This window comes from Pleurodeles waltl, chromosome 8 (genome assembly GCF_031143425.1).
Source record: "Pleurodeles waltl isolate 20211129_DDA chromosome 8, aPleWal1.hap1.20221129, whole genome shotgun sequence".
Taxonomy (NCBI): Eukaryota; Metazoa; Chordata; class Amphibia; order Caudata; family Salamandridae; genus Pleurodeles; species Pleurodeles waltl.
The window spans coordinates 97,569,107-97,593,736 of NC_090447.1; the positions used below are offsets into that span (position 1 = coordinate 97,569,107).

At 46.3% G+C, this 24,630-nt stretch overlaps 1 protein-coding gene across 1 annotated transcript in view; it reads left to right on the forward strand.

The window, feature by feature from the left end:
• P4HA3 (prolyl 4-hydroxylase subunit alpha 3) overlaps positions 1–24,630 on the forward strand; it is a 257,969-nt gene that overhangs the window by 191,114 nt on the left and 42,225 nt on the right. Inside the window, exons 7-9 of the mRNA XM_069203822.1 lie at positions 9,296–9,472; positions 11,518–11,582; positions 21,449–21,608. Of these exons, the coding sequence (XP_069059923.1) occupies positions 9,296–9,472; positions 11,518–11,582; positions 21,449–21,608 (402 nt within the window). The remainder of the gene's footprint in view (positions 1–9,295; positions 9,473–11,517; positions 11,583–21,448; positions 21,609–24,630) is intronic.

The following is a 24,630-nucleotide window of genomic DNA, read 5'->3' on the forward strand; positions in this document are numbered from 1 at the left end:
TAAAGGAGGATTTGGACCCACCACCCCCACCAGAGTGTTTTTGTGGGCCTGATGAAGACTCATTTTTAGATTTGTCCCCACCCTTGTCAGAAGACTTACCATCCTTCTTTTTGTTGCCATCTTTGTCACCCCCTGTATGAACTTTTCTGTTCACTCTTGTTCTGACCCATTTGTCTGCCTTCTTTCCCAATTCTTGGGGAGAGGTCAGATCAGAGTCCACCAAGTACTGGTGCAACAAATCAGACACACAATTATTAAGAATATGCTCTCTCAGGATCAAGTTATACAGGCTGTCATAATCAGTAACTTTACTGCCATGTAACCACCCCTCCAAGGCCTTCACTGCCTGGTCAATGAAATCAACCCAGTCTTGTGAAGACTCCTTTTTGGTATCTCTGAACTTTATCCTGTACTGTTCAGTGGTTAAGCCATAACCATCCAGGAGTGCATTCTTAAGAACTTGGAAATTGTTAGCATCATTTTCTTTTACAGTAAGGAGCCTATCCCTACCTTTTCCAGTAAATGATAGCCATAGGATAGCAGCCCACTGCTTTTGAGGGACATCCTGTACAACACAGGCCCTCTCAAGTGCAGCAAACCACTTGTTAATGTCATCCCCCTCCTTGTAAGGGGGAACTATCTTATGCAGATTCCTGGAATCATGCTCTTTTGCAGGATGACTATGGGGAATACTGCTGCTGCCACCATGGGTATCTAAACCCATCTTCTGTCTTTCCCTCTCTATTTCTAAAGACTGTCTATCCAAATCCAGCTGTTGCTTCTTGAGCTTCAGTCTGGTTTGCTCCACTCTCAATCTATTGAGCTCCCTTTCTAACAATCTGTCATCAGGGTGGGTGGGAGGGACATTTCTAGATACAGAGGTATGATGGGAATGAACAGAAGGAGACCTGTCCCTTACCAAGGGCACCCTAACAGCTTGGCTACCAGCATAATGTGAGAGCACATCATCAGTATGATGTGATTCAACCTTTGTACCAACTATGCTAGACTGTCTAGTAATGGGCAGGCTGAGAAGTTTCTTTCCTGAACCTTTTCCTGGGGGAGTCCCTGGATCAGATTGAGAACCATTAGCTACTTTTTCTATAGATTGGGCACTTATGGCCTTATCCTGTACTCTAAGCATATTAATTAACAGTTCTAAGGAAGGATTCTTCCCTACACTCAAACCTCTCTCTATGCAGAGACTCCTTGCTCCTTTCCAGCTAAGGTGATCATATGCAAGTTTGGACAGTTCAACTTTTTGGCCTGTGCCAGACATTTTTAGAGAGAGTTAAAGTGATAGACAAAGAGAAAAAAGTTTTCAGAACTTTTTGGAAAGACAGAAAAAAACTTTTTAAACTTTTAAGAACTTTTTGAAAGTTTATAAGTACTTTTCAGCACTTAGAAAAGAGTGAAAAGAGGAAATGCAAAACTTTTTGGCTATGTGTATATACACTGACCTTGTTTTGTATATTTTTCTCTTATGAAAAGTACAATGACAAGAGTGGTAAGTAGTCTCAAAGCACTTATCCCACCGCTGCACAACCAATGTAGGAGGCTGGACTGGCTTGTAGTGAGTACCAAGGGGTACTTGCACCTTGCACCAGGCCCAGTTATCCCTTATTAGTGTATAGGGTGTCTAGCAGCTTAGGCTGATAGATAATGGTAGCTTAGCAGAGCAGCTTAGGCTGAACTAGGAGACGTGTGAAGCTACTACAGTACCACTTAGTGTCATATGCACAATATCATAAGAAAACACAATACACAGTTATACTAAAAATAAAGGTACTTTATTTTTATGACAATATGCCAAAGTATCTTAGAGTGTACCCTCAGTGAGAGGATAGGAAATATACACAAGATATATATACACAATAGCAAAAATATGCAGTATAGTCTTAGAAAACAGTGCAAATAATGTATAGTTACAATAGGATGCAATGGGGAAACATAGGGATAGGGGCAACACAAACCATATACTCCAAAAGTGGAATGCGAACCACGAATGGACCCCAAACCTATGTGACCTTGTAGAGGGTCGCTGGGACTATTAGAAAATAGTGAGAGTTAGCAAAATAACCCTCCCCAAGACCCTGAGAAGTGAGTGCAAAGTGCACCAAAGTTCCCCTAAGGACAAAATAGTCGTGTTAGAGGGAAAATGCAAGGAAAACACAAATCAGCAATGCAACAACGATGGATTCCTGACTGAGGGTACCTGTGGAACAAGGGGACCAAGTCCAAAAGTCACAAGCAGCTCGGAGATGGGCAGATGCCCAAGAAATGCCAGCGGTTGGTGCAAAGAAGCTCTTACTAGGCTGAAGAACTGTGAATACTGCAGGAACGACAAGGGCTAGAGACTTCCCCTTTGGAGGATGGATCCCCCACGCCTTGGAGAGTCGTGCAGAAGTGTTTTCCCGCCGGATGGACGCCAACAAGCCTTGCTACACGCAAATCGTGCGTTTGGCGTTTTTGGACGCTGCTGGGGCCCAGGAGGGACCAGGAGGTCGCAAATTGGCCCTGCAGAGAGAGGGGACGTCGAGCAAGACAAAGAGCCCTCACTGAAGCAGGTAGCACCCGGAGAAGTGCCAGAAACAGGCACTACGAGGATGCGTGAAACGGTGCTCGCCGAAGTTGCACAAAGGAGTCCCACGTCGCCGGAGACCAACTTAGAAAGTCGTGCAATGCAGGTTAGAGTGCCGTGGACCCAGGCTTGGCTGTGCACGAAGGATTTCCGCCGGAAGTGCACAGGGGCCGGAGTAGCTTGCAAAGTCGCGGTTCCCAGCAATGCAGCCCAGCGAGGTGAGGCAAGGACTTACCTCCACCAAACTTGGGCTGAAGAGTCACTGGACTGTGGGGGTCACTTGGACGGTGTCGCTGGATTCGAGGGACCTCGCTCGTCGTGCTGAGAGGAGACCCAAGGGACCGGTAATGCAGCTTTTTGGTGCCTGCGGTTGCAGGGGGAAGATTCCGTCGACCCACGGGAGATTTCTTCGGAGCTTCTGGTGCAGAGAGGAGGCAGACTACCCCCACAGCATGCACAAGCAGGAAAACAGTCGAGAAGGCGGCAGGATCAGCGTTACAGAGTTGCAGTAGTCGTCTTTGCTACTATGTTGCAGGTTTGCAGGCTTCCAGCGCGGTCAGCGGTCGATTCCTTATCAGAAGGTGAAGAGGGAGATGCAGAGGAACTCGGCTGAGCTCATGCATTCGTTATCTAAAGTTTCCCCAGAGACAGAGACCCTAAATAGCCAGAAAAGAGGGTTTGGCTACCTAGGAGAGAGGAAAGGCTACTAACACCTGAAGGAGCCTATCACAAGGAGTCTCTGACGTCACCTGGTGGCACTGGCCACTCAGAGCAGTCCAGTGTGCCAGCAGCACCTCTGTTTCCAAGATGGCAGAGGTCTGGAGCACACTGGAGGAGCTCTGGACACCTCCCAGGGGAGGTGCAGGTCAGGGGAGTGGTCACTCCCCTTTCCTTTGTCCAGTTTCGCGCCAGAGCAGGGGCTAAGGGGTCCCTGAACCGGTGTAGACTGGCTTATGCAGAATTGGGCACATCTGTGCCCAACAAAGCATTTCCAGAGGCTGGGGGAGGCTACTCCTCCCCTGCCTTCACACCATTTTCCAAAGGGAGAGGGTGTCACACCCTCTCTCAGAGGAAGTTCTTTGTTCTGCCATCCTGGGCCAGGCCTGGCTGGACCCCAGGAGGGCAGCTGCCTGTCTGAGGGGTTGGCAGCAGCAGCAGCTGCAGAGAAACCCCAGGAAGGGCAGTCTGGCAGTACCAGGGTCTGTGTTACAGACCACTGGGATCATGGAATTGTACCAACAATGCCAGGATGGCATAGAGGGGGCAATTCCATGATCATAGACATGTTACATGGCCATATTCGGAGTTACCATGGTGAAGCTACATATAGGTAGTGACCTATATGTAGTGCACACGTGTAATGGTGTCCCCGCACTCACAAAGTTCAGTGAATTGGCTCTGAACAATGTGGGGGCACCTTGGCTAGTGCCAGGGTGCCCTCACACTAAGTAACTTTGCACCTAACCTTTACCAGGTAAAGGTTAGACATATAGGTGACTTATAAGTTACTTAAGTGCAGTGTAAAATGGCTGTGAAATAACGTGGACGTTATTTCACTCAGGTTGCAGTGGCAGGCCTGTGTAAGAATTGTCAGAGCTCCCTATGGGTGGCAAAAGAAATGCTGCAGCCCATAGGGATCTCCTGGAACCCCAATACCCTGGGTACCTCAGTACCATATACTAGGGAATTATAAGGGTGTTCCAGTAAGCCAATGTAAATTGGTAAAAATGGTCACTAGCCTGTCAGTGACAATTTGGAAAGAAATGAGAGAGCATAACCACTGAGGTTCTGATTAGCAGAGCCTCAGTGAGACAGTTAGTCACTACACAGGTAACACATTCAGGCACACTTATGAGCACTGGGGCCCTGGGTTACCAGGGTCCCAGTGACACATACAACTAAAACAACATATATACAGTGAAAAATGGGGGTAACATGCCAGGCAAGATGGTACTTTCCTACAGGGAGGCTCTGTGGTGGTGTGAGACTGTGCCTGGGTAACCGACTGTCCAGAGATCCCTGATGAGCCAGGTTGGTCATCCAGATCCAGGTGAGCAGAGCTGCTGTAATCACTGTGGGCCTCTTCTGTGGGGGGACTGGATGTTACTGGCACCTCTTCTCCAGTGACATTGGCTGGGATACCTGTGGGGATGTAATTGCAGTGTTACTGTTTCTGCGTCTGACATATTGTGCGTGGGTGGGTGGCCCTCTATGGTTGTTATTGCCCTGGCAGCTTTTCCTTGAGTGAGTTGTTATTTGGTGGGCTAGGTGATTCTCTCCAGTGTGCATGCAGTGGTGGTAGGTGTCCATGCAGGTCTGTGAGGGGTGTCCATGCATTGGTGTTGCATGCAGGGCTTGGTACTAGGAAGAGTGGTTTGTGATGGTGGGGTATGTGGGAGGTGGGGAGTGATGGGACTGATGGTAAGGGTAGGGGTTTGTGATGGCATGCAGGTAGGGCGGGTGATAGTAATAGAGATTTGACTTACCAGAGTCCAGTCCTCCTCCTACTCCTGACAGGCCCTCAGGATGCATGATTGTCAAGAGTTGCTCCTCCTATGTTGTAAGTTGTGGGGGAGGAGGCAGGGGTCCACCGCCAGTCCTCTGTACTGCGAGCTGGTGTCTTGCTGCCACGGAATGCGCCTTCCCCCGTAGGTCGTTCCACCTCTTCCTGATGTCATCCCTTGTTCTGGGGTGCTATCCCACGACGTTGACCCTGTCCACGATTCTCCGCCATAGCTCCATCTTCCTAGCAATGGATGTCTGCTGCTCCTGTGATCCAAATAGCTGTGGCTCTACCCGGATGATTTCCTCCACCATGACTCTTAGCTCCTCCTCTGAGAACCTGGGGTGTCGTTGTGGTGCCATGGGTGTAGTGTGAGTGGTGTGGGTGAGGGTGTGTGGGGTGATGTGTTGAGGTGTGTGATGTAAGGTGCGTGGGTGGTGTATAGGTGATGGTATTATGTGGCTCTGGTTGTGTGGGTGCTCTTGCTGTATCTCTCTCTGGTGGCAATGCTTTGTAGTCGTAAAGGGTTGTGGGTACTGAGGGTGTGTGTTTTATAGTGGTGTGTGTATGGGTGTCCGGTGTGTGTAGTTTGAATTGACCAATGTGGTGTAGTTTTGTATGTGTGTGTATTTTGAGCGCGGCAGTATGTACCGCCAATGGTTTACCGCCATAGAATGTCCGCCGCGGTGATTCGTGGGTCATAATGGGATGGGCATAGTTCTATTGGCGTAACGGTGTGGGTTGTGCTACTGCCAGTTTATCACTGACCTTTAAGCTGGCGGACTTGTGTGTGTGGATGTATAGTGACAGATTGGTATGTGTGTGTCATAATATGCTTGGCAGTTATCTGCCGCTGCGGCGTTATATTGGCGGCAGTTGGCATGGCGGTAAGTGGGATTTACCACCAACGTCATAATGAGGGCCTATGAGTGTAACAAAATTAATTCTGCAGTGCTGGTAAAAAAGTGGTAAAATTAATTTGCTATATCAACTTACTAATACCAAATGTTTCACTTGACTCTTAAGTTTTCACCACACATATCTGAATTCCAAATTGTTCATGGCAGCCTTTTTGTAACAACATTTTACAATCCAAAATGTATTTCCAGCATCAATATTTAATATGCAAACTTTTCGGCCTTCATAGCAGAACTTATTATTCTATTTGGAATTCAAGTTTCCATGGTATTAAATGTCATACAAGGAACAAAGTAGTCCAGTGCAATTCTGCAAATAGTGATGTTTAAAACCAGTATTAAATTACAGCCTTTCAAAATAAATCTCAGTTCAAATGCTCATCTGAATCATAAGTTCTAATACTTGGTATCCAATGGATTTCAGGAAATCAACTTGCTTTGCAGCAACCATTCCACCGTCAGTTCCTTCCACCGTCCTTCTACAACCAGTTCATTCACATTGGCTTATTCACTATTACCTCACATGTTTCCCTCAGCAGGGGCACTCCACAATTTGTCCACACCATCATGCATGGAACAGGTGCCAGACAATGTTGTGACTGGTGAACTTTTCACTGAGTGCTGAACTTAATTTGACCCTTGGTAACTAACATTATCAGCGCTCCGTTTTAAGGGGGGACCTCCCTGCATGGAAGCCTGTCCCCTGAATCTAATCAAACATCTTAAACTGAAAATGTGAATCTCGTTAACTAGAGCGGAGCAGTCACTATCGTATCATGGGATCTCACCCAGTCCCCAGCACATCAGACCACAATGTTTGGCTTTTAGGAACAAAAACAAAAAGTAGGAGTTTTAGGAAATTTACTGTGGTGTTAAGAAGCTTTCCCCTCCTAATACGCGGTTGGTACAGCAAGCTTTTTAGTCACTTTTAGGAATGCTAATCCAAGTAAAAGGTGCAAGTTTCATTGTAGTTCACCTGTTTTTATTTCCATTTTATTCATAATATTCGTAAAGTGTTTTTAAAGCATATGAATGTTTCAAAGTAAGGATGGAACTCATTGAGAATTTAAAAGATGTTTACTAAGTTACAACTCATCCAAAGTGCAAGTGCCTGCTTGACCAAACCTCGGCCACTTTAGGTAAACTCCATTGGTTGCCTGCCAGGAAGAGGTTATAGTCAAAGCAGATAAGAAAAATGGGGGTGAAAAAGAGTAATAGGGGCTCCTGACCTCAAAATCAACAACCCATAATAACAAACACTACACGGTGCAAACACTAGGGTTTCACCCTCCAACCACCCCACACAATAACACAAAAGTTATACAAAAATTAGCAATAAGTATTGCATACGTGTACAATTAACAATAGAACAGTACATAAGTCACTAAATAAAGACTCAAACAAGTAATATTTAAACCAAAATAATGTCCTTTCTTAAGTTATAAGCACAGTTATTCCAATTGAAAACGTTAATTCCAAAGATCCAAGATGTGTATCCTCGTGAAAGTAAAGTCCCAAATTCAAAAAGTCTCTGATCCAAGAATTTCAAATCTTTTCAAGCTCGTCCGTCAACACGTGTTTCATCCGGAGAGTGCCCCTGGATTTCTTCAGGACCGTTTCACTTAATATATAGCAACATCAATCTGTGATTGCTATAGTATATGGACACTTATTGGAGTATTACACGTGTGAAATACTTATTGTTAATATAGTCAAAGCAGAGTATCAGCTGCCCATTCAATCACTCTGGCATTGGCCTGGTGAGCTGAAGTGTGGCGAGGGGGAGGAGGCTTCTTTCACTATTCTATGGTTTGTCATGACACAACCGCATGATCCCATTCTGGCCAAAATGCTCTGCTGTGTGGAACTGGTTCTAACTATTTTTGCCAGGGCTGTGTTTGCTCTTCTGTTTGGGCCCTGGTAGAGTTGTTAGTAGAGCTCAGAGGGTTACCCATAGTCTGCAACCACTCCAGAAAAAATGAATAAGCGTCTTTGTGTATTATAGCAGCTGCAGTCTTAGTTCATTGCAATGGGACTACCACATCTGAAAAGAATGATTTGTACAGCAAATGTTTGATACTAGAAAAGTTGTGAACCTGTAACCCTGGCTCTTCAGATAGGCTACTGTTACCAATTTGATTTTGCTGAAATTACTCCACTTATGGAAATATCTAAAAAACTGATTCAGGTTTGGTGACGTGACAAATTGTTTCCTTCTGTGTTCCGTCCTTTGGCCTCCTGGATCTGGCTTTTTTAAATAGACACTGGGGCCACATGTACTATTGCTATATTTTGTGAGTTATAAATTGCGACTTGTTGAGACGCGCAATTAGGAAGTAACAAAATGCGATGTACAACAGTGGCTCAGACACTGTTTGCGATTCCCAAATGGGTCGCATAGGGCCTACCTCATCTATATTCATGAGGCAAGTCGCAATTTGCAACCCATTGGGAATGGCCTCCACTCGTAGGGATGGTGGCCTGCTGAAGGTCAGAAGACCACCATGTCCGTGATTGTTTTTTAAATAAAGCATTTTTTTAAATGCAGCCCCTTTTCCTTGAAGGAAAATATGATGTATTTCAAAATAAAAAATGAAAAGTGTTCTTTTCATTTTTTAAGAGTAGACAGTGGTCCGTGGGCCCACTGCCTGCTATCAAAAAATGTTGGCTTCCACATTCACAAAGGGGTAGGGGTCCCTTGGGTACCCCTTCCTGTTTGCGAATGGGTTACCACCTCCTTCATGGAGTCGGTAAAAGATAAATGTTGTGCAACTGAATTCCAGTCGCAAAACATTCATACATGCCCCTGCGGCTCACTATTAGAAAGGGGTACCCTTAACACGCCCCTTCCTAATACCGACTCACAAACTCTATTTTGCGATTCGGTAATTGGTTACTGAATCGTAAAATAGGGTTGGTACATGTCAAAAGGCTATTTGGGGGTCTCAGACAGCCTAAATCGCCATTTGTGACCGCTAAAAACATATGTAAATGTGTCCCAAAGTACTTGTATCCACAAAGCTGCCAGTTGGCCTTATCAAAGTCAAAGTTGGCCTTATAAATGTGTGACACCGTTAGCCAGTTATAATTATTTTTCTCTCCAACAGCATGCAGCATTCTGGAACTTCTAGTTTCACTTTTACAACTGCATGTATGGCTTTAGAAATCCCAGCCGAATATGTGGCATACATGTAATGAGGCAGACATATCAAAAGGTTGCGCTTCACTTGGCATCATCATTTACCTTTAAATATTCTAGATGCTAAAATTGCTTATTTGCTTTACTGTTTTCAGCCAAGACACCTTCAGAATGCAGGTCTGTGGTGTTCCCTAGATACAAACAATAGCCCTTACCTGATGCTTCAGCCAGTGAAAAAGGAGATTGTCAGCCTGAAGCCATATGTGATTCTGTACCATGACTTCATCACCAACGAGGAAGCTGCGACGATTAAAGACATTGCAGCTCCATGGGTAAGTTATAAATCTATCTGTCCTCCATATTAACAGACATTCCAGGGACACTGGCGAAACCAATACTCCTGGTGGAAATTCACGTTGACGAGTTGCAAGTATTTTCTATTCAGTCCAGTTGCAACATATGGATTTTCTGGATATCAGCCTATCAATGCCCAATTGAAAAAAATTGTTAGGTGTGTAGTTGCAAAGTTTTTTCTCCTCCAAAAGTTGTAAAGTTAAGTTTGAAAAGTCTGCAAGCTTTGTGAAGTTCATATAAGTATGCACTGTTAATACAAAAACATTTTCCTGGAAAATATATTGCAATAGTAGGCATTACTTGCAACTGCACGTGTTCTTTTAGTTTAATCTCTTTTACAAAAGAAAAAACAAATAACTTCAAAAAACCTGTAGAGGTATATTTAGAAGTAAATCGACTGGAACAAAACAAAGGATAACATGATGTTATAGGTAGATGTGATAATAACATCTTACTTTACATTTAAAAAAAATCAGAAATTCACTGAAAAATTCAGAGGTTAACATGAAGGTACAGTTAGGCACAAATGTCATTTAAAACATAATGGTCTAAACTAAAAAAAAAAACAGAAACTTCCCATGCACCCAAATGCAGAACAGAGTAAAATAGTAATAATCAGATGGCACAACATGAGGACCAAACTCCATCAAACATGTACTCATAACACAAAGATGAGGGTGTTCAGGAGCAGGCAGTTGATGGGGTTGTGGAGGTTGTTGGTATCTTTGTGTGCGGAGAGTGCCTTTGGTTTGTTGAGGTTGGCGCTGAAGTTGCAGTTCATGCAGGTGAAAGGTCCATGGGTGTCCTTGGGGGAGATGTTGCAGCAGTTGTTGAGACGTCCAGTGTTGAGGCAGAGGAGGGTCTCGGAGTCGTAACGGAGGCATTCCAGGGGGTGGTTTAACAGAGATTTAGGGTTCCTGGCAATGGGCACGGTCCAGGCGTGGACGGGCACAGACGGGCTTGCCTTTGGCGTGTCAGCGACGCAGCTGCACTGCAGATGCCATTAAGAAGAGGAGGGGAGCGGGGGAGCAGTCAGCTGGGAGGCGGGCGGGTGGGAAAAATTTTGCCAGGGGAGGGAGGGGGGCAGAGGAGAGAAGGGAGAAAGGAAAAAGAACTAGGGAAAAACTAGGGTTGATAGAAGAAAAAGGCAGAAAATGCAAGAGAGAAAGAGCAACAGAGAGTATAAAAGAAAAAGAAATACTTACTTGTGATGGCCACTAGACCATCACGGATGAGACGCAGGGACGAGCTGGCAGGTGGAGGAGGGCCTCGAACAGAGAGTCAGGAGACTCTCAGTTCGTCCCAGGCAAGAGGCAGAGGCACCAGCAGCTGCAGCAAGAGGAGCTGGGGAGGGCAGGAGACACTGACCAGGAGTTCAGTGCAGTTGTCCTCTCAATGCATTGCGGACGCCATTAAGAAGGGTAGGGGGGCAAGGGGAGCAGTCAGCTGGGAGGCGGGAGGGCGGGAATGGTGCTTTGCAGGGGGAGTGGGGGCAGAGGAAAGAAGGGAGAAAGGAAAAAGAACTAAGAAAAAACAAGGGATGATAGAAGAAAAAGGAGGGTGGGAATGGTGTTTTGCTGGGGGGAGTGGGGGCAGAGGAAAGAAGGGAGAAAGGAAAGGGAAAAAGAACTAAGGAAAAACAAGGGATGATAGAAGAAAAAGGCAGAAAATGCAAGAGTGAAAGAGCGACAGAGAGTAGAAAATAAAAGGAAATACTTGTGATGGCAACTAGAACACCAGGGATGAGGTGCAGGGACGAGCCTGCTGGTGGAGGAGGGCCTCAACTGAGAGTCAGGAAACTCTCAATTCGTCCCAGGCAAGATGCAGAGGCAGCAGCAGCCGGAGGTGCTGAGGAGAGCAGCGGATGCTGACAGCTGCACACCAGTATTTTTTTTTTGCCACCCATTGTTCCCTGGAGTAGTTACAGAAAAGGTTGTTGCGTGAGGTTTTTTGGCTATACATTGCATTTCATTGTCACATGTCATTTTCCTCCTCTGTTTTGCATCTGTCTGTCTGGCATCAGTTGCAACGGTCGGTGGTCGCCACGGGGAAGAAGCAATCGGAAGTGGAGTACCGGATTAGCAAGAGGTGAGGACTGTGTACCTGTACAGTATATGATGGTGGAATAAGACCTCTGGTAGGCGTACTTTAGTCAGGGCCACTGAAATTGTGAATTCTGCGGCCACAGCCTCTTCCGCGTAATTACGGATTTGACACACTTGTTCATTGTCTGCTACATAATTTACAAATTTTAACAAAAAAATGTGTTTCTAATACTAACGGATCAAAGGTTACAAAAAACACAGCCAAATGTGTTGCCATCCAGTGGCAGGCCCTTTACAAATAAAATCAAAGTATATTAACAATACATTATCATTTAATAGTGCACACTTTCAAAGTGAAAGCACTTTAAATATACTTTTATTACAAATTTTCAGTGCCTTTACAAAAGTTAACTGGCAAGCTTTCAGTCTTTAATTGCTGAATTTAGGTGTTAATCTGATACTAATGGAGTGAAACCTTTGCCCAGACAGTGTTAACAGGTGTAACAAGCATTTGCAATGCAACGGGTCTCGCGTTTGCTTGTGTTAGAGCTAATAGCGTTGTAAACTCTTAACCGGACTTTTCTTGCGACATAAACCATGTACGTAACCGGAAAAAGTGCAATCAACTGTGCAACAGGGTTGATATTATGCAAAGCGCTCGACTTCTGCCAAGCAAGATCGCGTAGCGAAAATAGAGAAAAAGTAGTCCACAAACCGAATGGAAAACAGCGAGCCTCGCATGTTTTCTGTACTTGGTCGATGCGCTCGAGGAGGGCTAACCACCGGAAAAGGCATGACGTATGCGTGCCTTCCACTAATGAAATTAAGCAGATTCCAACAGGCAAGCCCACAAACCAATGAAAGACACTGACGTCACGTGGATGGGGCTCCGAGCCCTTATTAATCCCTAAAGCGTCTCGCTAGCGAAACGCATGCGCAAGCGACGCAGGCTCGATCCTAAAAATGACAAAATAATTAAGTAGTACTGTCTCAAAATGTTCCCAGTTACGCCCTTTAATTTGCATTTACTTGACCCACAGTCCCAAGTTTATCTTCGACCCAGATTCGACGGAATGCAGGAATTGCTGTGTTGCATGAAAGGGAGCGAGCAGAACAATCACCACATCTACTACGATAAGTCTCTGCTTCTTACATCCACCGGCGTTGCACCACACACATATCCTTGCACCATAGTGCAAAGGTGTCGGCCCAAAGTCTAGTGTAGGTTTTGCACCTTAAGGGCACTCTTACATTAAAAAGTACTATTCTTAGACATAGTTAATAAAATTTCTAACATTGTGTGCTCTAAAATACAGCATGCATGCAAACATAAATCAGTTTTGTGGAAAAAAAAACTTTTCTCAAAGGTGATGGGTGCTTTGAAGTGGTGTAATGTTTTTACGCAAATCAATGTCTACCTTTTTTTAGTAGATAGAGATTTGCATCACCACCCATGGTATGCCCAATTGATGAAAAGTAGTGCAAATTAGTGCATAGCACTACTTTGAGTTACTTCTGGGCCACTCTTTAACAGGAAAATCGTTTGTGCTTAAAAGTAAATACCAAAACAGCTCTTTGTGCCAGGTTTGCATCACTTTGTGAGGCAAACGATGCGCGAACTGTTAGTAAACCTGGCCCATAGTGTGGTTTTCCTCTACCAATTAATTTAATCCTCCCGTCCAGCTTATTTTTAGTGGCCATGGCTAAAGGCGTGAAGCCTCTTCCACCTCTAAGTCATAAGCGGAAGCTAAGTGCAGGTGGTGGAAGGAAACCTAGTGCCTGTAGTTTTATTAACCAACTTCTTCCTGGGGCAGTGCACAGATGGTCACCAGCTACATCTCAAATGGCAAATATGGGGGCATCTACAGCTGCTAATGTGAAGGGCAGATGAGGTGAAGGTGATGCTTCTGGCACAGCCTTCATGGTAAGGCAGTATTAAACATCATCTTTCTGCATCCCTAGTCTGACGTCATACATGAGTGTCCATCAAAGGTCAAGGATAGCCCAATCCATTTCATATGTTCAGATTGGCCATATCAAATATATTTGCATACAATTCATCAATCAATTAAGTAAAATGAGGGATGGTCGCCAGTAGTTAGAAAAATGTTGGGGTATCGTCAGCCAAATAAAAATCTAGATCCTGTGGATGTGGCAAATTATTGCCTAATCTCCCTCCTCCCAGCTTTAGGCACATTTTAGGGGAAATCCGCAGCCAAACCATAGACTCCTTGCTTGAAGCAGTGATTCTCTCGACCAGTGGCAATTTGGATTCTATCTCAGGAGAGGGACAGCGACTGCTTTAATTCTGGGCACTTAGGAGGTTTGGGCCATTGTTGGTCATGGTGACAATCTGGTAGGGGTGATCCTGCTGCATTTGTCACTGTAGACCACGCAACTCTTACCTGACGTGGTGAAAGTGGGACTGGATGTCCTCCCTGGGTTTCCCTTTTCTGGATGACATCTCACAATCAGTCAACCTGTTAGCAGTTAGCCGGGTCTGTCCTCATGACTACAGGCTTGAGTCCCAGTCAAACCACTCAGACTTTCATCCTTCCAAGATCCATAAAATGAGCACAAATGAACTGGGTAGCAATAAACACTTGTTATTCAGCGCCAAGGGGTGAACGTGAGCTTTAGAAATGCATGTGCTACGTTAAGCTGGCTCATTATACATCTATTAGAACGGTCACCACTTCATTAAGGGTCCCGAGGAGGCCCCATCATAAACCTGCCTCCCTTTAGCCTCATCCATTCAAATGCTGTTGTACCACACAGTGGTTTTTAGTCTCTGATATTTTTGTTCCCTGTTTTGGTAACCTGTGGTTATAATACTGAGGAAAAAGATGTCACCTTCAGGGCAGGGGACCACAGATGGGTTCCCCAGGATCACAAATATGAAGAGAGTGCTGAGTGTGGTTAATTCTTTGGATGGAGATCTCCACTAAACATGTTTAAGTAGTGGTCCTCTTGAAAGGAATCTCCTGGACCAACCCAAGCCCAGTCAGGAAAGGAGAGCTTTTATTACTGTGTATTCTTTTCTTCGATACAAAGTTAGCTCCAGCCTGCAAATTTTGGAAATTAGAGACTGATTTAAATGGTGGGCGAGATGAAAGTCTGTGGCAACTTCGAAGGAGTTCCCTCTCTGCCAACATTATGCACCATCCGCTTGATTTGTAATCAGACGGACCATAGGTTTGATGACGGCGGAGACTACTCCACCATGGTCAAACCAACTGACGGCCGACGAAGTAAGGGCCATTGGAGATTTGGCTGTATGTCTGCTCACCTAATTTTGATGGGCAGACATACAGCCGATTTTCAATGCCTTCAGAAAAAAAAACTGCCGGTGACGGCCATTAAAAAGGGCACAGTGCCTCCTTTCACCTTGAAAGGATACTCCCCTGGCGAGAGCGGCATTGTTTTTTTATTTTCAACAAGAAAATCCCACTTTGGGGTTTTATTTTTGAAAATAAAAAAAATGCAAGTTTGCCAAAAGGCTCTGTCATGTTGAGCCATCCATCAAACTTATAATTCATTGACCGGAACCGTCATGATGGCGATTCCCGTGCTAGAAATTTCCACTGCACCAGCTGACAGTTCTAAATTTGGCAGGTGGCACATCCAAGAGGTCGATTGGATTATTTAATCCGTCACCCTGGCGGAGAAAAAGGCCTCCCGCCAATATTTAAATCAGGTCCACAGTCTTAAAATGAAAAAAAAATCCTTCAGTAACAAAAGCCTTTTTAAGGCATTGCAGCCTATTTAACCTTTTTTACTGCGATGCTGGCCTCAATTGCACTTCTGTTTAACTGGCTCCTCCTAGCCTCATTGAGGCATGCAGTGGAATGTAAGTCCTGCACAACATTCCCTGGCCCACATTGACCCCCAACCGCTTGTGCCTTGATTTGGCCATTGTTTGCTCACCAACTCAACCATTACCTCACCCAGGCACACACCCACTCACTAGCATACTAATTGTGCTTGCCCATTCATCTACCCACTCGATATGACACTCAGTCCATCACCCACTCATTCATTCACTCACCCACTCATTTACCTAACCATCACACCCGTTCACTCTCTCATCACCACAAACATACACACAGACACACTCACTCGCATACTGCTTCTATTTGCTTATTTATCTAATCACTCACACTAACACTCACTCAACCATCCTCATGCATTCACCCACCCACGCACCTGACCAACATAGGCACTCACTTGCCTACTCACCAAAAATCCCCCAAAATAGTGCTACGACTCCTAAAAATTAATGCTGAGGTTAAGTTCCATCATTTTGGAAGAACAGAGATGCAATGTATCGTCAGTGGTCACATATTTTCGCTGGACAGTGTAGTGTGGGCGACGGCCGGCATTACGATAATTTTGAAATAAATAGACAGACTCTTTTAAGTTGTATTTCGTACCTGAGCCGGTTGCGTGCTCAGATATCGCACATGCTGAGACACAGCCTTTGCTCGTGTCTCGCGCGGCTCTCCTCTGCCCACGCCCCGGCCAGACACTCTTTTATTGACCCAGGTCACATGACCTCGGGTCACCACCAATACAGCCCCGCGAAAAGGGGGAAACACAACGAGGTGAGAAGAGGGTAACACACCCCTTCTTCACCACGCTACATGGTAGTGTCGGGCGACCAGTTCCGTCACTGGCTTGACACTACATTCCTCCTAAAAACTGAAAACAAACAAATACACATACTTAAACTTAAAACCTTAAACATCCACAAAATAGCCTTGAAGTCTGATGGAAGGGGCAGGATTACGTCGCAAATGGTAGCGAGTATTCTCAGCTCGCCCTGGGCCCACAGACGGACTTGAGACAGGGGAATCAGATTTGCATGAGGAAGACAATGGCGGGGTACCAGCCCGACTCTCAGAATTTCCTTCTTCACGATCTTCGCCATCGTAAACTGATGACAAGTCATCATCAGATGCGGACACTTTAGCATCCCCTCCGGACCCTTCAGGATGGTTAAACTTCTTGAACAAAGAGGTATTTCTGGTTACCACTTCATTCCCTCTTCGAGCCACCACCATGGATCCAAGCCTCCTTTCAATCACCCAGGGGGAAGGGTCGAAAGGCATGCGGAATTTGCTGCCTGGACCGTTGACTTTGAGCAACACATTGTCTCCCACTTTGAGATCAGATAGCCTAGCCCTGTGGGGACGGTTTGCAAATTTGTTCGTGGCGGTCCTGCAAGTGTGTACTTGAACAGGATCAATGGGACTGGGAACCCAGGTCGTGTGATGAGGTATTGAGTCCAACACCGGTCTTCCAAACACGAAATGCCCTGGAGCTCTGCCAGTTGTGGAATGGGGAGTCTGACGGTAGTTTCTCTGGAACGAGTATATCGCATACTCACTCTGCAAATCGGCAGGTGCTGGCCAAACCACGCAGCCGCAAGTGGAACGAGTCAATGGATTCTTCCTGTTGTTGTCTTGCTTGTCTAAAAACAAAACGCTCATAATCTGTGTTAGCCATCGGTTCAAAATGCCTGTTCAAGGCTGCTATCAGGGTGTGATGTGTTTTGGGGGCGTCTTCTTGAAGGTTCTTGGAGATGTTATAAATGTCCTTTCCGCCTAGATGTATGATCATGGCCCTCTTCTGATCGTCCTCTACCTTTGTTGCTTCAAAAAAACAACATGACTCTTGCCACCCAGTCTCTCCACTTGGGAGCTTGTGTTGACGGAGCTCCTTCTTCAACAAAAGGCTCTATGGGTGGTACGACAGACATGGTGGCCTATAGGGGCGTGACTGCCTGACGAAAACTAAAATTCGTGCGATACCTTAGGGTATTGTTTGTAGCAGAGTGATTCTTCTTTCCCTATATATATTTTTTTTTTTTACTCCCTTGTTTTTGAAGATAATACCATAGAGGGAAAGAGAAGAAAACAAACAGACTTTATCTTAGTTCTTCTCTGCACAGGCAGGGTGTGCTGCACTATAAAGAGCTGGGCTCAGAACAGCTCAGGTCACTTTTGTCTTGGGGCCTTCATTGTAGTGAGCGTAGTCTCAGGATATGCTATATATATCCTCACGATGTGTGCCACAGAAAGGGCTGTCTGCACTCACTTGATGTAGATGGAGAGGTAGACAGTTTCTCCTCTCCTAGCGCATCATTCATTCGCTGCCGGCCCAAGCGCTCCTTGACTGACGGAGTGAGGCCGCAGGACGAAGCTGTTGCCAGGCAACACGTTCTGAGCGGCAACTCCAACACAGCAAAAACCCAGTCCCGCGCGGCACGAGCACCGCGTTCCTTGTGGCCGCCGCGGGTCACACCAAAGCCAGACCCCCGCGGCACGAGCGTTCCTTGTGGCCGCCGCGGGGCAAACACGCGTTGCGAGGGTTCTAGACCCTCGTCGCCAAAATTGTAGTGTGGGCAAAGGCCGGCTTAACGATAATTTTGAAATAAATAGACAGACTCTTTTAAGTTGTATTTCGTACCTGAGCCGGTTGCGTGCTCAGATATTGCACACGCTGAGACACATCCTTTGCTCGTGTCTCGCGCGGCTCTCCTCTGTCCACGCCCTGGCCAGCCACACTTTTATTGACCCAGGTTACATGACCTTGGGTCACCACCAATACAGCCCCGCGAAAAGGGGTAAACACCACGAGGTGAGAAGAGGGCAACACACCTGCTTCAGTATTATTAATAAAGCACATTTTGCCTAAACCTAGTGCCTGCAGTATTAGAGCTCCCGGCAGTGTTAGAACCTAAGGTTTTACGTCTAGAATGTAAGTGAAAACACACTCCCCATCCAGACCCAGAACCTCCTAGCTGGAAGCCTCCGCGCGTGGCGGTGACTGTGGTAAATGGCGCGCGGCGGGATTATGACTGCACTCTGAGCTTTCAACCTGGTTTAACCATCTCCAGACAGTCACTGGAGTGTGATATAAATTATTGCGTTTTTCCATGAATGTCTTCTCGGCCCACTCATCCATAAGGAGTTCATTATGGATAAAAGCCCAGAGCGTGGCATCCCTGCAAGGGCGCGCGCTTCTCGCCGCCTCCTGCCTCTCCCGGCTGGACGCGAGACATTTGTTGGCTCAACTATCATCTGAGAGTGTCATCTAAAACGCTGTTGACAGATGATTCCAAACCACTTCTCAGTGGAAAAACAATTAATGTTTCTTGTTAAACCCGTGCGTCTGTCGTGGCAGAATATAAGCAAAACCTTCCTTCACAATTTATGAAATATTATTGTAATTACACAATTTGCAAACTATATTTGGGCACGGAATGGTATTGGGGTGCTTGTTTTTGCACATCACATCTTCCGTCTCCGCTTTTTTCGGGTCTCCTTTTTAGGTCTGGCTTGACAGCGGACTAGACGGTGACCTTATGTGATCATAAAAAATAGCTTTTAGGAGTCCTACAGAGAAGGACTTTGACTCGACCCACTTGTTGGTGAACTGAGTACATGTTTTGCGTGGGCTAAAGTTAAGTGGTTCCACGAAAGAAAGTGCTTTTGTTTGTTGTACAGCCGCCTAAACCAGCAGCAGTATTACTTCCTTGAAGTTTCGGAGAGGAGAGAGGGCAGGGCGAGGGTACCCACATGGCACTACAATGCTGCTAAAGTGTCTTCAATAAGTATATATTTTGGGTGTTTTTTTTTGTCTGGCAGAAGGAGGGCAGTCATGCGACATGTACAGGGAGTGCAGAATTATTAGGCAAATTAGTATTTTGACCACATCATCCTCTTTATGCATGTTGTCTTACTCCAAGCTGTATAGGCTCGAAAGCCTACTACCAATTAAGCATATTAGGTGATGTGCATCTCTGTAATGAGAAGGGGTGTGGTCTAATGACATCAACACCCTATATCAGGTGTGCATAATTATTAGGCAACTTCCTTTCCTTTGGCAAAATGGGTCAAAAGAAGGACTTGACAGGCTCAGAAAAGTCAAAAATAGTGAGATATCTTGCAGAGGGATGCAGCACTCTTAAAATTGCAAAGCTTCTGAAGCGTGATCATCGAACAATCAAGCGTTTCATTCAAAATAGTCAACAGGGTCGCAAGAAGCGTGTGGAAAAACCAAGGCGCAAAATAACTGCTCATGAACTGAGAAAAGTCAAGCGTGCGGCTGCCACGATGCCACTTGCCACCAGTTTGGCCATATTTCAGAGCTGCAACATCACTGGAGTGCCCAAAAGCACAAGGTGTGCAATACTCAGAGACATGGCCAAGGTAAGAAAGGCTGAAAGACGACCACCACTGAACAAGACACACAAGCTGAAACGTCAAGATTGGGCCAAGAAATATCTCAAGACTGATTTTTCTAAGGTTTTATGGACTGATGAAATGAGAGTGAGTCTTGATGGGCCAGATGGATGGGCCCGTGGCTGGATTGGTAAAGGGCAGAGAGCTCCAGTCCGACTCAGACGCCAGCAAGGTGGAGGTGGAGTACTGGTTTGGGCTGGTATCATCAAAGATGAGCTTGTGGGGCCTTTTCGGGTTGAGGATGGAGTCAAGCTCAACTCCCAGTCCTACTGCCAGTTCCTGGAAGACACCTTCTTCAAGCAGTGGTACAGGAAGAAGTCTGCATCCTTCAAGAAAAACATGATTTTCATGCAGGACAATGCTCCATCACACGCGTCCAAGTACTCCACAGCGTGGCTGGCAAGAAAGGGTATAAAAGAAGGAAATCTAATGACATGGCCTCCTTGTTCACCTGATCTGAACCCCATTGAGAACCTGTGGTCCATCATCAAATGTGAGATTTACAAGGAGGGAAAACAGTACACCTCTCTGAACAGTGTCTGGGAGGCTGTGGTTGCTGCTGCACGCAATGTTGATGGTGAACAGATCAAAACACTGACAGAATCCATGGATGGCAGGCTTTTGAGTGTCCTTGCAAAGAAAGGTGGCTATATTGGTCACTGATTTGTTTTTGTTTTGTTTTTGAATGTCAGAAATGTATATTTGTGAATGTTGAGATGTTATATTGGTTTCACTGGTAATAATAAATAATTGAAATGGGTATATATTTGTTTTTTGTTAAGTTGCCTAATAATTATGCACACCTGATATAGGGTGTTGATGTCATTAGACCACACCCCTTCTCATTACAGAGATGCACATCACCTAATATGCTTAATTGGTAGTAGGCTTTCGAGCCTATACAGCTTGGAGTAAGACAACATGCATAAAGAGGATGATGTGGTCAAAATACTCATTTGCCTAATAATTCTGCACTCCCTGTATTGCTGTGTTCTAGTCCCAGCACCACCCCCCTTCCATCATTAACTTTAGACTTCATAGTGCAGTTGTATGTTTGAGAGCAGCATTGGTCGCCCAGGTCTGCAAATGTGGTTCACTCATTTTTTAAAATTATTGCATATGTTCACTTCGTCACTTTTTGCAAGTATATATGGGTGTCATGATCCAGGAACTATAAAAGGGACAAAATAAAGGGCAAATCTAAAAGGTAGCAGAGATCTGCATAGGGGAAATCTATTTGGACAGACTTGTGGCGCTTGTGCACAATGTGTGGGGTCACCCAAACACCATCCAATGGGGGGCGGAACAAATTAGGCAGAGTATAAATGGAAGCCCACTCGCCCACCCCTTCTGATTTAATAATATATTAGTGCATAGTGCGTTCCAGTGAATGATTTTGATTAATGTCATTCAATTGTTCAAATTACCACTGTTTTAGTCCACTAGAAACCCCCTAGCAGATGCCACCCAGGGGTTTCGGTTTGTAAATGAGTTCAGATTATAATCAGTGAATGTACATTTATCTTGCATGGATATCTTGAAAATCTGTCCTGGATCCGACCCTTCTGGTCCTATGTTGAATGCACCTGCACCATACTGTACATCATTGCTCATGATGAACCTACTTTTCACCTTGTTCTTTGCATGTTGTGTTTTTCAGTGCCTGGCTGAAAGAGACTGTCCATCCAGTGATTGGCCAACTGGACCTGCGGATCACATCCTTGACAGGGTTGGACATCCGCCCACCTTATGCCGAGTATCTACAAGTGGTGAATTATGGAATAGGTGGGCACTACGAGCCCCATTTTGACCATGCAACGGTTAGTACCTGCCTCCAAGGGGGCAAAACACCAAATGGTATGCTATGGAATATGTGCAAAGTCAATGGAGCGAAAGAGAGGGGTTTTGTCCCTTAAAGGGTTCTTTGCCTGTGTGCTTAATTTGAGCAAGTTGTTTCCAGTACTCAGCACTTAACTCTTAACATCCGCGCTGTTGGCAGTCCGCCACATGGTGGCGCCATCTGTCTGATTTTGAGATGAGCACAACAACAGTGTTTAATAATTTAATTAGCATTCAAAATTAATAATACCTGCCCCCACATCATTCTTATAGCTTTGAGTGGCCTGGAATAGTCGGAAGTGTCACACCTATAGTGTCACGGTTAGTAGTTGTGTTGGTAGTGTAATTTGCAGTGCTGGCAAGGGCAATGGTTGGTGCAAGCTGCAATGGCCTCCTGAGAAGGGCACTAGCACTTACTTTTTTATTTTACAAATTAAACACTGATTAATCTGCATCGCCTTCTAGGACACAAGGAAATCAACAATGAAGTAGGAGAAAGTCAGCTGATTCAGGGCTGAATGTTCCCTGGAATCCTCAGACCATCAAACACCCCAAGAAGCCTAGATGAGGCAACACACAATTTTCTTTTAGACACAATGTAAGGAAATGCCTCCTTGGCATGGTTACCCCCTGACTTTTTGCCTTTGCTGATGCCAAGTTATGATTTGAAAGTGTGCTGAGGCCTGCTAACCAGGTCCCAGCACCAGTGTTCTTTCCCTAACCTGTACCTTTGTTTCCACAATTGGCACACCCTGGCATCCAGGTAAGTCCCTTGTAACTGGTGCCTCTGGTACCAAGGGCCCTGATGCCAGGGAAGGTCTCTAAGGGCTGCAGCATGTCTTATGCCACCCTGGGGACCCCTCACTCAGCACAGACACACTGCTTGCCAGCTTGTGCGTGCTAGTGGGGATAAAAACGACTAAGTCGACATGGCACTCCCCTCAGGGTGCCATGCCAACCTCACACTGCCTATAGGTATAGATAAGTCACCTCTCTAGCAGGCCTTACAGCCCTAAGACAGGGTGCACTATACCATAGGAGAGGGCATAAGTGCATGAGCACTATGCCCCTACAGTGTCTAAGCAAAACCTTAGACATTGTAAGTGCAGGGTAGCCATAAGAGTATATGGTCTGGGAGTCTGTCATGCACGAACTCCACAGCACCATAATGGCTACACTGAAAACTGTGAAGTTTGGTATCAAACTTCTCAGCACAATAAATGCACACTGATACCAGTGTACATTTTATTGTAACATACACCCCAGAGGGCACCTTAGAGGTGCCCCCTGAAACCTTAACCGACTACCAATGTAGGCTGACTAGTTTTAGCAGCCTGCCACACACCAGACATGTTGCTGGCCACATGGGGAGAGTGCCTTTGTCACTCTGTGGCTAGTAACAAAGCCTGTACTGGGTGGAGGTGCCTCTCACCTCCCCCTGCAGGAACTGTAACACCTGGTGGTGAGCCTCAAAGGCTCACCCCCTTTGTTACAGCACCCCAGGGCACTCCAGCTAGTGGAGTTGCCCGCCCCCTCTGGCCACGGCCCCACTTTTGGCAGCAAGGCCGGAGGAGATAATGAGAAAAACAAGGAGGAGTCACTGGCCAGTCAGGACAGCCCCTAAGGTGTCCTGAGCTGAGGTGACTCTGACTTTTAGAAATCCTCCATCTTGCAGATGGAGGATTCCCCCAATAGGGATAGGGATGTGCCCCCCTCCCCTCAGGGAGGAGGCACAAAGAGGGTGTAGCCACCCTCAGGGCTAGTAGCCAGTGGCTACTAACCCCCCAGACCTAAACACACCCCTAAATTCAGTATTTAGGGGCTCCCCAGAACCTAGGAACTAGATTCCTGCAACCTAAGACGAAGAAGGACTGCTGAGCTGAAAAACCTGCAGAGAAGACGGAGACACCAACTGCTTTGGCCCCAGCTCTACCGGCCTGTCTCCCCACTTCTAAAGACACTGCTCCAGCGACGCGTTCCACAGGGTCCAGCAACCTCTGAAACCTCAGAGGACTACCCTGCATCTAGAAGGACCAAGAACTCCTGAGGACAGCGGCTCTGCTCCACAAAGACTGCAACTTTGCAACAAAGAAGCAACTTTGAAACAACACACGTTTCCCGCCGGAAGAGTGAGACTTGGCACTCCGCACCCAACGCCACCGGCTCGACTTGTGGAGAACAAACACTACAGGGAGGACTCCCCGGCGACTGCGAGCCCGTGAGTAGCCAGAGTTGACCCCCCTGAGCCCCCGCAGCGACACCTGTAGAGGGAATCCCGAGGCTCCCCCTGACCGCGACTGCCTGCTTCAAAGACCCGACTCCTGGTAAGGACACTGCACCCGCAGCCCCCAGGACCTGAAGGATCCGACCTCCAGTGCAGGAGCGACCCCCAGGTGGCCCTCTCCCTTGCCCAGGTGGTGGCTACCCCGAGGAGCCCCCCCCCCCCTTGCCTGCCTGCATCGCTGAAGAGACCCCTTGGTCTCCCATTGAATCCTATTGCGAACCCGACGCCTGTTTGCACACTGCACCCGGCTGCCCCCGTGCCGCTGAGGGTGTACTTTTTGTGTTGACTCGTGTCCCTCCCAGTGCCCTACAAAACCCCCCTGGTCTGCCCTCCGAAGACGCGGGTACTTACCTGCTGGCAGACTGGAACCGGGGCACCCCCTTCTCCATTGAAGCTTATGCGTTTTGGGCACCACTTTGACCTCTGCACCTGACCGGCCCTGAGCTGCTGGTGTGGTAACTTTGGGGTTGCTCTGAACCCCCAACGGTGGGCTGCCTTGGACCCAATTTTGAACCCTGTAGGTGGTTTACTTACCTGCAAATCTAACAAGCACTTACCTCCCCCAGGAACTGTTGAAAATTGCTCAGTGTCTAGTTTTAAAATAGCTATTTGCCATTTGTGTGAAAACTGTATATGCTATTTTGCTAATTCAAAATTTCTAAAGTTCCTAAGTGAAATACCTTTCATTTAAAGTATTGTTTGTAAATCTTGAACCTGTG